Source organism: Eschrichtius robustus, chromosome 4 (genome assembly GCF_028021215.1).
Source record: "Eschrichtius robustus isolate mEscRob2 chromosome 4, mEscRob2.pri, whole genome shotgun sequence".
NCBI lineage: Eukaryota > Metazoa > Chordata > Mammalia > Artiodactyla > Eschrichtiidae > Eschrichtius > Eschrichtius robustus.
In genome coordinates this window covers 7,052,474-7,068,457 of record NC_090827.1, presented here as the reverse complement: position 1 = coordinate 7,068,457, position 15,984 = coordinate 7,052,474, and the positions used below count along the sequence as shown (strand labels likewise).

The following is a 15,984-nucleotide window of genomic DNA, read 5'->3' as shown; positions in this document are numbered from 1 at the left end:
AATCTGTGAAGTAAAAATGAAGATTATTAGATGTTCCTCATACCTGAAATTAAATGTCTTAGGAGAAATATTTTTGCTTATAATTTTGAACAAAAAATACTGAGATGGTTAAATATAATTTTATTTTAAACAAGAACTTACAATTCATTGGTTTACAAGACAAGCTGAAATGGAAGGTAATATAACTACTCTTTAAAATGAAATTACAGATTGGATTGACAATGACTTTATACAACTAAATGAATTTATCATATTATAACATGTTAAAATTATCTTCCATATATTAGGAACTGATATCCAAATCCAGAGCTCTTACACATATATTAAATTCCGTAAGTTAACAAAATTTGTTGATTATACATACATAGTTACTGTGAGTATATTTTAGATGATCCCCACACTCGTACTTTCCTTGGAAAACACTGAGAATTATGACATATGAAGACAGCGTATAAGGGACCTTAAGTCGGCTTTGATCCCATTATTAAGAAATCCATATAGAATTGGATTAAGACAACAGGACATCATGCCTAGCAAGTGACAGATGCAATACACCAACTTGAAATGCCTGTTTGAAATCAGGCTATCGTTAAAATCGGTCACCACGTGGAAAAGGTGCAGAGGCATCCAGCTTACTGCAAACACTAGTATCAAGATGGTCAGTCTGTAGAACACACTTCGAGATCTTTTTTTTAATCTCATGATAGAACAGTTTACTCTCATCTCATGAACATCTGAGTTTTCTTCCGGTTTCACCTCAAAGCAAGTGGGGACCCCTGGTATAAACTTACGGGATGAAGGGGGCTGACTTTTCCCAGAGCCCAAGTGTTCTGGAAGCCTTCTTGAGCGGTTCTCTGGAGGAGGTCTCACTGGTGCAGGCAGCACGCATGCCGTCTTCTTGCTGTACCTCCTTCTGTGCTTTCTGATGAATGAATAGCTCCATTTCCGGCTGCTGGAGATCCTCACCTGAGGCCCAATCTTTTTGGAAGGATGGAGAGTTAAGTTGATCATCTCATTTTCTTCTAGTTGGTTTTCTTGGTTGGACAATCCACAGCTTATGCTCCTGCAGACACTGGTATGACTTACAGTTAGACAAACTAAGGGCAGAATATACTGAACGAGCAATAAAGAGATAGTGAAAGCAATTCGGTATGCATCGGATGGCCATGACTCGACACATAAATACCTGCTGCTGAGCAACGCTGAACCAAACGTCTCCTGAAGTTCCACAAGGCTGTGAAACACTGGGAGGGGAGAACACATTGCAAAGCCTAGTGTCCAGACAGTGGCGATCAGGAAATAGCCATGGTTTGCTGTTAAATGATTAGACACAGGATGTTTTATCATATGATACCTGACGATGGCGATTGATATTAAAATTAAAGTGGAAACGAGAACTGTCACACATTGAAGGAAAGGCATAATGTGACACATGACTCTGCCAAACTTCCACTGATCCAGCAAGACAGAGGTCAGTGTGAAAGGTGAGCAAAACAGCACAACCAAGATATCGGAGAAGGCCAGATTCCCAATGAGGAAGTTGACCGTTGTCTTCTGATTTCGCTTCCTCATGAGAGCCATTAAAATAAGTAGATTCCCCATAAAACCAAGAAGACTTACAAATGTATAGAGTCCAATCAGAAAATACTGCAAGTCATCGACACTGCTTTTATAGTCATCCCAGACTGGGAAATCAGAATTCCGGGTGGCAGCAGTATTGTTCTCTGCAGCAAGTGTCTTGTTATAATAATCCTTGAGCTCTGAATCCATATTATTCTCCTGTTTGGAATAAAAAGACATCAGTTGGCAACTTGAAAAAAAATTCCATCACTACTATAAATTAATCCATTGAGAAGGAAACATTTTACCATTTGGTCCCATTACCATTTACTAAATGTACCATTTACATTTTGGTCCCTTATTCATTTACTAAAAAGTTTAGGGAAGTCTTTAACTGGCAACAAGTACAGTGCAAATGTGAACCAATAACAATTACAGTAAGTTTAAATCTATCATCACTTCTATGGTGTGTTGACTCGTGTTAAAATAGCAGAACTTTTTTTTTTTAATTTATGTATAAATAATGTAAGGGACAGAAAAGACAAATGTGGATAAGAACTTCAAGATTATAATAGCTAATTAATATTGTTCTCCAGTCAAGGTACCTGATACATGTTGTAGTCATATAATCTTACCTTAAACATTCCTTCCTCTCTTACATCAATCAACGTCAAACTTAAAAGTCACCTGCCCTAAAGTGTTCCTTTATCTGTTCAACTGGATGTGATCTCCTTTTGGAACCCCATGTATTTCTGTTTATAGCTGTCTGAGGCTACATGACACAATTTGCTTTGCACTGCAATTATAATAAAAACCAGTATACCTTATTTATATATAAGCAATGGAAAAGTGAAACTGTGTTTTACTCACCGTGGTGTCTACCATAAAACATGGCACAGTAACTTCACCATGGAAAGTGTTAAATAAATGTATGTGGGAAAATGAAAAATTCAAACAAAAATAAATATTTATGGGGAAATGAGAAATTCAAACAAAAAGCTAATATCCTAAATATATCCAGTTCATATAATCTTCAGATTTGAGCTTCTCAAGTGTAGAAACACTATTCCATGACTATTCCATGTATAGAGTAGGCACTCAATAAATGTTTATCACATGGTATTGTTGACTATGTGAACACAATTCTGGATGGCAAAATCATTTCATGATCAGTTCTCAGTCCTCTGAGAGGTGCAGATTATCATGAATTAAACCATTAACCAGCTGGCTGCTGGTGTTTTCAAAAACAAAATTTACCTGTTTATTTTTTAATTTAAAAATTGAAGGTAGATTTCAGCATTAAAAAGATTAAATAAATTCATATTTTTTAAGGAAGATAACATGGCATAAAGTTAAATGTAGAAGTGATACTAATATAACATCCCATAATAAGTTTTTTCACCTCAAGGAAATTAATAATGTAATATTAATACCACAATGATATTACTTTTATTTTTACCTTTTTTTAATTGGAGTATAATTGCTTTACAATGTTGTGTTAGTTTCTGCTGTACAGTGAAGTGAATCAGCTATATGTATACATATATCCCCCCCTCCCTCTCGGACCTCCCTCCCACCGCTCCCATCCCACCCATCTAGGTCATCACAGAGCACCAAGCTGAGCTCCCTGTGCTATACAGCAGGTTCCCACTAGCTATCTAGTTTACACATGGAAGTGTATTTATGTCAAACCTAATCTCCCAATTCATCCCACCCTCCCCTTCCCCCTCTGTGTCCACATGTCTGTTCTCTACCTCTGTGTTTTGATTCCTGCCTTGCAAATAGGTTCATCTGTACTATTTTTCAAGATTCCACATATATGCGTTAATACACAATATTTGTTTTTCTCTTTCTGACTTACTTCACTCTGTATGACAGATACTAGGTCCATCCACATCTCTACAAATGACCCAATTTCATTTCTTTTTATGGCTGAGTAATAGTCTATTGTATATACGTACCACATCTTCTTTATACACTCATGGACCCTTAGGTTGTTTCCATGTCCTGGCTATTGTAAATAGTGCTGCAATGAACATTGGGGTACATGTGTCTTTTTGAATTATGGTTTTTCTCAGGGTAAATGCCCAGTAGTGGTATTGCTGGGTCATATGGTATTTCTATTTTTAATATTTTAAGGAACCTCCATACTGTTCTCCACAGTGGCTGTATCAATTTACATTCCCACCAACAGTGCAAGAGGGTTCCCTTTTCTCTACACCCACTCCACCCTTTGTAGATTTTTTGATGATGGCCATTCTAACCAGTGTGAGATCATACCTCATTGTAGTTTTGATTTGCATTTCTCGAATAATTAGTGATGCTGAACATCTTTTCATGTGCCTCTTGGCCATCTATATGTCTTCTTTGGTGAAATGTCTATTTAGGTCTTCTGCACATTTTTTGATTGGGTGGTTTGTTTTTTTGATATTGAGCTGCATGAGCTGTTTGTATATTTTGGAGATTCATCCTTTGTCCGTTGTTTCATTTGCAAATATTCTCTCCCATTCTGTGGGTTGTCTTTTCGTCTTGTTTATGGTTTCCTTTGCTGTGTAAAAGTTTTTAAGTTTAATTAGGTCCCTTTTGCTTACTTTTGTTTTTATTTTCATTACTCTAGGAGGTGGGTCATAAAAGATCTTGCTGTGGTTTATGTCAAAGAGTGTTTTTCCTATGTTTTCCTCTAAGCGTTTTATAGTGTCCAGTCTTACATTTAAGTCTTTAATCCATTTTGAGCTTATTTTTGTGTATGGTGTTAGGTAGTGCTCTAATTTCATTCTTTTACATGTAGCTGTCCAGTTTTCCCAGCACCATTTATTGAAGAGGCTGTCTTTTCTCCATTGTATATTCTTGCCTTCTTTGTCATAGATTAGGTGACCATAGGTGTGTGGGTTTATCTCTGGGCTTTCTATCCTGTACCATTGATCTATATTTCTGTTCTTGTGCCAGTACCATACTGTCTTGATTACTGTAGCTTTGTAGTACAGTCTGAAGTCGGGGAGCCTGAATCCTCCAGCTCCGTTTTTCTTTCTCAACACTGTTTTGCCTATTCGGGGTCTTTTGTGTTTCCATACAGATTGTAAAATTTTTTGTTCTAATCCTGTGAAAAATGCCACTGGTAAATTGATAGGGATTGCACTGAACCTGTAGATTGCTTTGGGTAGTATAGTCGTTTTCACAATATTGATTCTTCCAATCCAGGAGCATGGTATATATCTCCATCTGTTTGTGTCATCTTTGATTTGTGTCATAGGTGTTTTATAGTTTTCTGAGTGCAGGTCTTTTGCTTCCTTAAGTAGGTTTATTCCCAGATATTTTATTCTTTTTGTTGCAGTGGTAAATGGGAGTGTTTCCTTAATTTCTCTTTTTGATCTTTCACTGTTAGTGTATAGGAATGCAAGAGATTTCTGTGCATTAATTTTGTATCCTGCAACCTTACCAAATTCATTGATTAGTTCTAGTAGTTTTCTGGTGACATCTTTAGGATCTTCTATGTATAGTATCATGTCATCGGCAAATAGTGACAGTTTTACTTCTTTTCCAATTTGTATTCATTTTATTTCTTTTTCTTCTCTGATTGCTGTGGCTAAGACTTCCAAAAGTATGTTGAATAATAGTGGCAAGAGTGGACATCCTTGACTTGTTCCTGATCTTAGAGGAAATACTTTCAGTTTTTCATCATTGAGAATGATGTTTGTTGTGGGTTTGTCATTTATGGCTTTTATTATGTTGAGGTAGGTTCCCTCTCTGCCCACTTTCTGGAGAGTTTTTATCATAAATGTTTGTTGAATTTTGTCAAAAGCTTTTTCTGCATCCATTGAGATGATCATATGGTTTTTATTCTTTGTTTATATGGTGTATCACATTTATTGATTTGTGTATACTGAAGAATCCTTGCATCCCTGGGATAAATCCCATTTGATCATGGTGTATGATCCTTTTAATGTGTTGTTGGATTCTGTTTGCTAGTATCTTGTTGAGGAAGTTTGTGTCTATGTTCATCAGTGATATTGGCCTGTAATTTTCTTTTTTTGTGATATCTTTGTCTGGTTTTGGCATCAGGGTGATGGTGGCCTCGTAGAACGAGTTTGAGAGTGTTCCTCCCTCTGCAATGTTTTGGAAGAGTTTGAGAAAGTTAGGTGTTATCTCTTCTTTAAATGTTTGATAGAATTCGCCTGTGAAGCCATCTGGTCCTGGACTTTTGTTTGTTGATTTTTAATTACAGTTTCATTTTCATTACTTGTGATCAGTCTGTTTGTATTTTCTAATTCTTCCTGGTTCAGTCTTGGAAAGTTGTACCTTTCCAAGAATTTGTCCATTTCTTCCAGACTGTCCATTTTATTGGCATACAGTTGCTTGTAGTAGCTCTTATGACCCTTTGTATTTCTGTGGTGTCAGTTATAATTTCTCTTTTTTCATTTCCAATTTTATTGATTTGACTCCTCTCCCTTTTTTTTTCTTGATGAGTCTGGCTAAAAGTTTATCAATTATGGTTATCTTCTCAAAGAACCAACTTTTAGTTTTATTGATCTTTGCTATTGTTTCTTCATTTCTATTTCATTTATTTCTGCTCTGATCTTTATGATTTCTTTCCTTCTACTAATTTTGGGTTTTTCCTTATCTCTTGTAACAGTTTGTATCTTAAAGTCTATTTTATCTGATATGAGTATTGCTACTCCAGGTTTCTTGTGATTTCCATTTGCATGGAATATCTTTTACCATCCCCTCACTTTCAGTCTGTATGTGTCCCTAGGTCTGAAGTGGGTCTCTTGTAGACAGCATATATATGGGTCTTGTTTTTGTATCCTTTCAGCCAGTTTATGTCTTTTGGTTGGAGCATTAAATGTTCTATATTGAAGATGATTATTGATATGTATGTTTTTATTACCATTTTCTTAATAGATTTGTGTTTGTTTTTGTGGGTCTTTTCCTTCTCTTGTGTTTCCCGCCTAGAGAAATTCCTTTAGCATTTGTTATAAAGCTGGTTTGGTGGTGCTGAATTCTCTTAGCTTTTGCTCGTCTGTAAAGCTTTTGATTTCTCCATCAAATCTGAATGAGATGCATGCTGGTAGAGTAATCTTGGTTGTAGATTTTTCCCTTTCATCACTTTAAATATATCCTGCCATTCCCTTCTGGCCTGAAGAGTTTTTGCTGAAAAATCAGCTGATAACCTTATGGGGATTCCCTTGTATGTTATTTGTTGCTTTTCCTTTGCTGCTTTTAATATATTTTCTTTGAATTTAACATTTGTTAGTTTGATTAATATGTGTCTTGGTGTGTTTCTTCTAGGGTTTATCCTGTATGGCACTCTCTGCACTTCCTGGACTTGGGTGGCAATTTCCTTTCCCATGTTAGGGAAGTTTTGACTATAATCTCTTCAAATATTTTCTCAGACCCTTTCTCTTTCTCTTCTTCTTCTGGGACCCTTATAATTTGAATGTTGTTGCATTTAATGTTGTCTCAGAGGTCTCTGAGGTTGTCTTCAATTCTTTCCATTATTTTTTCTTTATTCTGCTCCTTGGCAGTTATTTCCACCATTCTACCTTCCAGCTCACTTATTTGCTCTTCTCCCTCAGTTATTCTACTATTGATTCCTTCTAGTGTATTTTTCATTTCAGTTATTGTGTTGTTCATCACTGTTTGTTTGTTCTTTAGTTCTTCTAGGTCCTTGTTAAACATTTCTTGTATTTTCTCAATGCGTGCCTCCATTCTTTCCAAGATTTTGTATCATTTTTACTATCATTACTCCTAATTCTTTTTCAGGTAGTTTGCCTATTTCCTCTTCATTTATTTTTTCTTGTGGCTTTTGACCTTGCTCCTTTGTTTGTAACATATTTTTTTGGTCGTTTCATTTTTTTTTTTTTTTTTTTTTGATAGGTTGGGCTGTATATCTGTCTTACTGGTTGTTTGGCCTGAAGCATGCAGCACTAGAATTTGCAGGCAGTTGGGCAGAGCCGGGTTGGTGCCGATATGAGGACTGCTGGGAGACCTCAGTCTGATTAATATTCCCTGGGATCTGAGGTTCTCTGTTAGTCCAGCAGTTTGGACTCAGTGCTCCCACCACAGGAATTCAGACCCGATCCTCGGCCTGGGAACCAAGCTACCACAAGCTGTGCAGCACAGCAAAAGAAAAGGAAAAAAAAAAAAGAAGCAGTACAATAACAAAGAATAAAAAATAAAATAAAATTAGAAAAATAAAAAATATATTAGGAAAAATAAAAATATAAGTGAAACAACTACATCAAGGTAAAACAGAACCACAACAGAAAAAAAAAAAAGGTGGGGGAACCCCAAAGGAGCCGAAAGGAGCAGAACAATAACAAATTATAAAGAGTAAAATAAAATTAGAAAAATAAAAAACTTATCAGAAAAAGTAAAAATATAAACGAATTAACAACAAGGTAAAACAGAACCACAACATAAAAAAAAAAAAAAAAAAGACCAGAAAAAGCTTGGGCTCTGGGGGGTGGAGCTTAGGTTTGGGGAGGAGCTTAGGCAGGGGCGGGGTTTAGGGTGGGGGTCAGGGCCCAGGCTCAGGACCTGCGCTGCTGGTAAAGGTGTCCCTTGGAGTTCGCCCCGGCTCGGAGTTCCAAGGTAAGGCCCTGGGCGGGGGTGTGGGCGGGGCTTAGGCTCAGCGTGGCGGGAGGGAGCCTCCGAGGGCAGAGGTCTAGTCCCGGGACCTCAGCAAGCTTTCTGGGGCCCAGGTGGGCAGGGGAAGCACTCACCACACTCCCTTCTGTTCCTCCGCTCTTCTGAGGGTCTCCCCCATCCCTGTTCATCCCCTAACTGTGGGTGGGCCCTTCCGGTCGTGGGAACCCCATCCCTCCCCCAGCCGCCCCTCAGGGGCACCAGTCCTGTCCATCTGACCTTTACTTTTCCTCCCCCCTCCCTCCCACTCCCACAGGACCCGGCGGCTGGAGGGGGCCCGGTTGGGCAGATCAGGCTCGGGACCTCAGCAGGCTCCCTGGGGCCCAAGTGGGCAGGGGGAACGCTGCCCTCCCGAGGGTCTCCCCCGTTCCCCCTCTGGGCGTGGGAACCCCTCCCCTCCCCCAGCTGCCCCTCAAGGGTGCCGGTCCCATCCTGCCTCAAGTTCTCCTCCCCCTTCCTTCCCCACCTCATCCTACCCAGTCGCTCGGGGGTTCCTCCCGTCCCCTTAGGTGTCCGTGGTCCCCCAGCAGGGCCGGGTAGGTGCCCTAGTTGTGTGCAGACGTGAATGCTGCGTCTTCCCGGTCCACCCTCTTGACTCTGCTGATGTTACTTATTTACTGTTACATATTAGAGATCTGGCAGTATTGCCTAATGAAGTACACAACTGCCTATAATATATCAAGAAGAGGCAAAAGGAATGTTTTCTCCCCTTTAAAAAAGCAAGCACTTCCATTTTTTTTAAACAAGAATATCCTACAGCATACTCAGGACAGCAACAGTTTGTTAATTCTGATGAGTATACCTTGTTATAGAGATCCTGATATATATATAGTTTAAAAAGGCATTTTCACTACATATCAGTGTATGTTTATCAACCTGTTTCTAGATCTATAGTTGGGTAATTATACTTAAAACTATAAAAATACATATATATTTAAATTAATAGTAAACCTTATTATCTTCAATTTATAAGGGAATTACAGGTCCTGGTCCAATAAATTTCCAAGTAGAAAATCTTACTGTGTACACACATTCATCATAAATTACTTTAAGTTTATATATAGCAATTTTCAAATAGGATGATATAAGCATTTCTGTGCTATAAGAAAATTTAAAAGTTTAAGGTTTTCACAACTTCTATAACCGATTTTATGTTGACTGAATTTCTGAAAGCTAATTATCAATACATCCCTTTAAAGATAAATGAATTCAAAAGCTCAGGATCTTATTCATTTATTCTTAGGCTGTAACCGACAATTTACACTGATGTTGCCTCAAATTAAAAAAGATAACTGGTACCAAAGTGACTCACCAGGGTTACTGATTCATCCCACTCATCATAAGGCCATCAGTCAATGGCCTTCCTGCCACTCCCCTGGACAGCTCAGTGAGCCCCTAATCAAAGCCCAGACTGGCTTTCTCGTCTCATTTCCTGAGATATGATGACACCCTGGCTCCACCTCGCTTGTTCAGAATCCTATTTACACCCATAATCTGTACAAGCTGTTTCTTACCACGATCCTTGTGTATGTATATATAGCTTAGTTATTCTTCTCTGGACTCACTTTTTGGGAACAATCCTAAGAGGCTATGCAGCACAATTGGTGGTAATAGAAAGAATGTGGTTTTGGGTCTAAAACTCAGAGTGCCTCCAATGCATGGTCAGTTCTCTCTGCTAGACTCTAATGGAGAGAAGGAAAAGTGTTTTAATTATGTTCATAATTTTAATGATGCTTAATAGAGTATGTTGCACATAGTGGATGCTAAGTAAGTATCTGTTACTTAATAATTTTAGAAAAGTAGTTTAATTTTTCCAGCTTTAAAATAACAGAAATGAATCATCCTGGGAATATGGGCAAATTCAGGGTAAAGTATAACCATATGTGTATATACGTATATATATGTGTCTATATATATACACATATGTGTGTGTGTGTGTGTGTGTATGTCTGTACATATATACAGATATGAGAACCACTGAAAGTAGACAAGGTTTCAGATGGTCCCAAACGAAATGAAGAGTACCTACATAAACAATTGTGATGATTTACCACTTTACAATTTTAAATTACAAGCAGGCCTCATTTTATAGTTCTTCACTTTGTTTCACTTATTGTGTTTTTTACCAGTTGAAGGTTTGGGGCAATCCTGTGTAGAGCAAGTCTATCAGCACCATTTTTCCAACAGCCTTTGCTCACTTCGTGTCTCTGTGTCACACTTCAGTAATTCTCTCGATATTTCAAATTTGTCATTATTATTTTATTTGGTATGTTGATATGTGATCAGTGATCTCTGATGTACTATTGTAGTAGTTTGGGGCACCACAAACTTCCCGTGTAAGATGACAACTTAACCCGTAAACGTTGTGTGTGTTCTGACTGCTCCACTGACTGGCCATGCCCCCATCTCTCTCCCTCTCCTTGGGCCTCCCTGTTCCCTGAGACACAACAGTATTGCAGTCTGGCCAGTTGTTAATCCTACAATGGCCTCTAAGTGTTCAAATGAAAAGGAAGAGTTTCACGTCTCTCACTTTAAATCAAAAGCTAGAAACGATTAAGCTCAGTAAGCAAGGCACGTCAGAAGCGAGATAGGCTAAAAGCTAAGCCTCTTGCACCAAACTGTTAGCCAAGTTGTGAATGCAAAGGAACAGTTCTTGAAGGAAATTAAAAGTGCTACTCTAGTTAATACATGAGTGATAAGAAAGAGAAACAGCCTTATTGCTGATACGGAGGAAGTTTTAGTGGTCTGGATAAAAGATCAAACCAGTGACAACATTCCCTTAAGCCAAAGCCTCATCCAGAGCCAGACCCTAACTCTCTTCAATTCTGTGAAGGCTGAGAGAGGTGAGGACGCTGGAAGAAAAGTCTGAAGCCAGCAGAGGTTCATGAGATTTAAGGAAAGAAGCCGTTTCCATAACAGAAAAGTGCAAGGTGAAGCAGCAAGTGCTGATATACAAGCTACATTAAGTTACCCAGAAGCTCTAGCTAAGGTACTTCTGAAGGTGGATACACGAAAGAACAGATTTTCAATGTAGAGTAAACAGTCTTATATTGGAAGATGCCATCTAGGACTTTCATAGCTAGAGAGGAGAAGTTGATACCTGGCTTCAAAGCTTCAAAGGACAGGCTGACCCTCTTGTTAGGGGCTAATGCAGCCAGTGACTTTACGTTGAGCCAAAGCTCATTTACTATTCTGAAAATCCTAGGGCCTTGAAGAATTAGGATCAATCTACTCTACCTGTGCTCTATATACAGAACAACAAAGCCTGGATAACAGCACATCTGTTGACAATAGGGTTTACTGAATATTTTAAGCCCACTGTTGAGACCTACTGCTTAGAAAAAAGGACTCCTTTCAAAATAGTACTGCTCGTTGACAATGCACCTGGTCAACCAAGAGCTCTGACGAAGATGTAAGAGATTGATGTTGTTTTCTTGCCCACTGACACGACATCCATTCTGCAGCCCACAGATCAAGGAGTAATTTCGACTTTCAAGTCTTATTATTTAAGAAACACATTTTTGTAAGGCTTGAGCTGCCATAGACAGTGATTCCTCTGATGGATTTGGGCAAAGTCAATTGAAAAACTTATGGAAAGGATTCACCATTCTAGATGCCATTAAGAATATTTGTGATTCATGAGAACAGGTCAACATATCAACATGACCACGGGTTTGGAAGAAGTTGATTTCAACCGTCATGGATGACTATGAGGGGTCAAGACTTCAGTGAAGGAAGGAACTGCAGATGTGGTGGAAACAGCAAGAGAACTAGAATTAGACATGGAGCCTGAAGATGTGACTGAATTGCTATAATTTCATGATAAAACTTTAACGGGTGAGGAGTTGCTTCTTATGGATGAACTTAGAAAGTGGTTTCTTGAGATGGAATCTTCTCAAGAAGATCCATCTTGAGATGGTAGAAATGCTGTGAAGATTGCTGAAATGACAACAGAAGTTTAAGGAAAGGGGAAAAAAGCACACAGGATTTCTTTCCTTCAGCTTAGCCCTTGACGTCCTTTTTTCCTGAAAAGTACAATAAGGAAGCCTATAATGGAAATGTAAATTTCTTTAATAATGATCTGTTTTGCAACAAGTGTCATAAAGAACGTTGTACAATTTTATGCAACATAAATATTTTATACATAATAAAAAATAATGTTAAACGTGAACTTCATCTCAGATCACTAGAGAAATTATGAAATAGAGAATGTTTTTAAAATGAAATATTATTTTAGAAGAAATCTGATATTGACTGTGTGAAACCTTTGTGGTGCCTAATTACGAGATTTTGTTTTTCTCTTTTATATCTAGTTTTAACCCCTCTACCCTCAGAATTCCTAGGCTGAAACACCAAGCTTTAATCCTCAGAGTAGAAGTGACAAAAAAAAATTTCCTGGTTAAACTGTGGTGACTGTTTTTAAAAAAGCAATGTCTTGTAAAGACATTGTAATTTTGTTATATTGTAATTGTTTATAAAAATTGATCTATATGTGACACCAAGAGAAATGAAATCTCGTGAATAGACTTTAAGTATGTTGAACAGATAGTTCTTAAAAAAGAACTGCAGGAACTCAGGACGATGAAGGACTGAGCGTGCACATTTAAGTAAGGTCTCTTTGTTAGGATCTTTACCTGCCTTATGTAAATGCACATCTTTCATCTCAAAAAAGATGCCAATCACACAAAAGAATAAAATCCATGTAATTTTTTTTCCCTCCAGCAATGATAACATACCAACTATTGCCTACTTTGCTGTGATCCTGGAACAATGGCGAGATTCCACGTTCTAAAATATTCCCACGATTTATTTTTAAAGCCAGAATCTGGCCAAATTTGAATCGAAAGAAATACTGCTCCGCTCAGCTGATAAACACGCAGGCACAGCCACCCTCTCTTCCCATGTCTAACAGTAGAGTTTCTCTTCCCTTGAGAAACCTGAAATTTAAAATTTCATTCGGGCTGCAAATTCCGCTGAGAGCGCCTTAGGCAATTTCCACGGTCTCTCAGAAAGTCTCTGGGCTTCGATCCAACGCGGTGGTTCGGGCCCTTTAAAGGGTAACCGAAAGGTCCGCAAGCTCGGGGCTGAATCCCCGGGGTCGGAAGTCGAGGCGCAGGGATGTGTCCCGGGAGCGCAGACCGGGGCGCGCCGCCTCGGGGTCCCGGGCATCCGCGGGCGGCGGGGCAGGTGCTCGACGCCCCAGGACCCCAGCCCCGGACGCCGCCGGGCGGGCGCGGGCTCGCCCTCCCCGGAGGCTGCGTCCTCCCCGCCCCGGCTCCGGCGGGACCCCTGACACGCTCCTCCGGCTCAGCTCCGCGCGCCCACCCGGGGGGCTCCTGCGCCGCACGGGAGCCCCGCCGGGTCCCTCCGCTCTCCCGCCGCGCCCCGAAGTCGCCCGGACCCCCCGCTTCCAGCCCCGGCCCTTCCCGTACCTCGGGGCGCCCCGGCTCCCGGAATCGCGGCCGCTCCTGCGCACGGCGGCGGCGGGGACGGGGGCAGGGGGCGCCCGGGCACACGACTGCTCCCCGAGCCCGCCCAGGGCGCCCCCTACCTCCGCGTGGGCCGGGGAGAGGCGGCAGCCCCCGGCACCCCGTCTCCCGGGCCAGGCCCGCCGAGGCCGCGCAGGGAAGTGGGGGTCCGCGGCCGGCGTGGGCGCCCGGCGAACGCCGCAAGGCCCAGGTTTTCTCTTTGTTCGAAAAATAATAATAAAAACCAAACCAAAGCAGCGCGCAGGTCTTTCTCGTACCTTCCGGACGGCGGCTGGGAGGCGTCTGGGCGGGGGTCGGCCCGACCTGCGGGGACGCGGGGACGCGGGGTGGCGGAGGCGCTCGGGCGCAGTAGGCACGCGGTTCCGGCGGGCGCCGCGGGGACCAGGCGTGGGCGCGGGGCCCGGGAGGCTGGAGCCAGCCCACGCTTCCCAGCCTGCGCGTGGCAGCTGAAGAGGGCTGGGATGAAAAGAGTTGTCATAGGCTAAAAAGTCCCAAGCAAAGAGAACTTGTCCTCCTTTTCTGCTCAACGTGATTTCCATCCCCAGGGCGTCCAAACCTGTATCGCGCAGGTTTGCCTTATTTTTAGTTATTAGTTGTCAGGTGCTTAATGCTTTTCTCTCTCTCTCTCTCTCTCTCTCTCTCTCTCTCTCTCTCTCTCTCTCTCTCTCTCTCTCCCTCTCCCTCTCCCTCTCCCTCTCCCTCTCCCTCTCCCTCTCCCTCTCCCTCTCCCTCTCCCTCTCCCTCTCCCTCTCCCTCTCCCTCTCTCTCCCTCCCTCTCTCTCTCTCTCTCTCTCTCTCTCTCTCTCTCTCTCTCTCTCTCTCTCTCTCTCTGTGTGTGCGCGCGCGAGACAGGGAGGGAGGGAGAGAGAAAAAAGAAGAGGCAAGAGAGATTGGGATGAAACCGTGCACAAGCCCCTGGGTCCCTGTCGTTTGAAGTAAAAGGCTTTAGTCTGTGGAGCCTCCCTTGAATCTCTAAAGGCTGCTCCAGAGTTAAGGATTGGGAACGTGAACATGCAGAAACAAAGAATAGCTGTTGGGTGGAGAAACTGGTGACAATTCAGACCATAAACCAGCCACAGCAAAATCACCGAACTCCCAGTTTCCTGAAAGATACAGATAAAGGCCCCGCACACATTCCTCAGTTGTTTTTACAGGAAGCAGATCCCCAGATGAAAACTGCTGAGCACAAGCCCTTAGACTCTAGACCGGTTGAAACCAGAAGGTTGATGATGCTTGAAACTTCACCTTGATGTCAACCAATCCGAGAACTGTGCATGAGCGGATCACACACCCTGCCGCCCCCTCCCTCACACAGCCCTTAAAACCCCTTCCCCGAAAGCCATCGGGGAGTTGGGGTCTTCTGAGCGTGAGCTGCCTGTTGCCCTTGCTTGGCGCCTGCAGTAAACGCTGCACTTTCCTCCACCACAACCCAGTGTCAGTCGATTGGCTTTACTGCCCGCGGGCAAGTGAACCCAAGTTTGTTTGTGTAACAGGGAGAGGTCCATATGTCTTTGACTATAGCCGAGACTGAGAAGGGGTGTTTTATTGTACACTTTAAAGCTAAAGACGGCTATGGGACAGTCACAGCACGGTGTGTGTGGTGAGGAGTGCAATCGTGTGGGACTAGCCCTCTCTAAACTGCAGAGGACTGTATCCCTTGGGAGTGACACTACTTGTAAATCTAATTTCTGGGGGCAGTAAATGCTAGCTGTTACCCCAGAAGCCAGAGAAAAAATTCCTGTGGCCCTTTAATGCTGAATTTTAGTATTTGATACTCAGGGCACCTGTATAGATTGTTGTTGTATCAGCCAGAGTCATCCAAGAGCTTTAAATACCCAAGTATATAAACTTCCTATTTCATTCATCGCTGTCTTAGCACAATAGGCATTCTGAGAAGGCCTATGGGATTCTGCAGTGGGTGAAAGGAAAGATGGAAGTGTCAAGAAGCAGTGCCTGGGGAGAAAAGAAAGCTTGGTTCTTAGACTTTCTTAACTCCAGCATCTGTGCAGTAAAGCACCACACCTACCACATAAATTTCTACCCTCCCATACTGTGTACAGTTACAATACACTCCTACTTCTAGGACATATTGGCTTTAAAACAACTTCCAAACGAACCCCATTGTGACTGTTGTTTGGGAGGGGGAAATTTCCCCCGTCCCCTCCCGGAGTTCTTGTGGCTGGACTAATAATAAAATGGAAACAAGACAGATTAACAGGAGAAAAATAAACAAATTTTAATTCATATGCAGGGAGGTCTCATAGAAATGAGACCTAAGAAGTGGCCAAAG

At 41.5% G+C, this 15,984-nt stretch overlaps 1 protein-coding gene across 1 annotated transcript; it reads right to left on the bottom strand.

The window, feature by feature from the left end:
• Nucleotides 1-309: 309 nt before the first annotated feature.
• On the bottom strand, nt 310-14,013 carry NPY5R (neuropeptide Y receptor Y5). The gene is made up of 2 exons (XM_068542034.1): nt 13,952-14,013; nt 310-1,779 (listed from the first exon to the last, which is right to left on the bottom strand). The coding sequence occupies exon 2, from the start codon at nt 1,768-1,770 to the stop codon at nt 430-432; it is 1,341 nt and encodes a 446-aa protein (XP_068398135.1). The 5' UTR covers nt 1,771-1,779; nt 13,952-14,013; the 3' UTR covers nt 310-429.
• Nucleotides 14,014-15,984: the final 1,971 nt, after the last annotated feature.

Excerpts from the sequence above, each read along its gene's own strand:
- NPY5R (XM_068542034.1), bottom strand. The coding sequence starts at position 1,770 with ATGGATTCAGAGCTCAAGGATTATTATAACAAGACACTTGCTGCAGAG.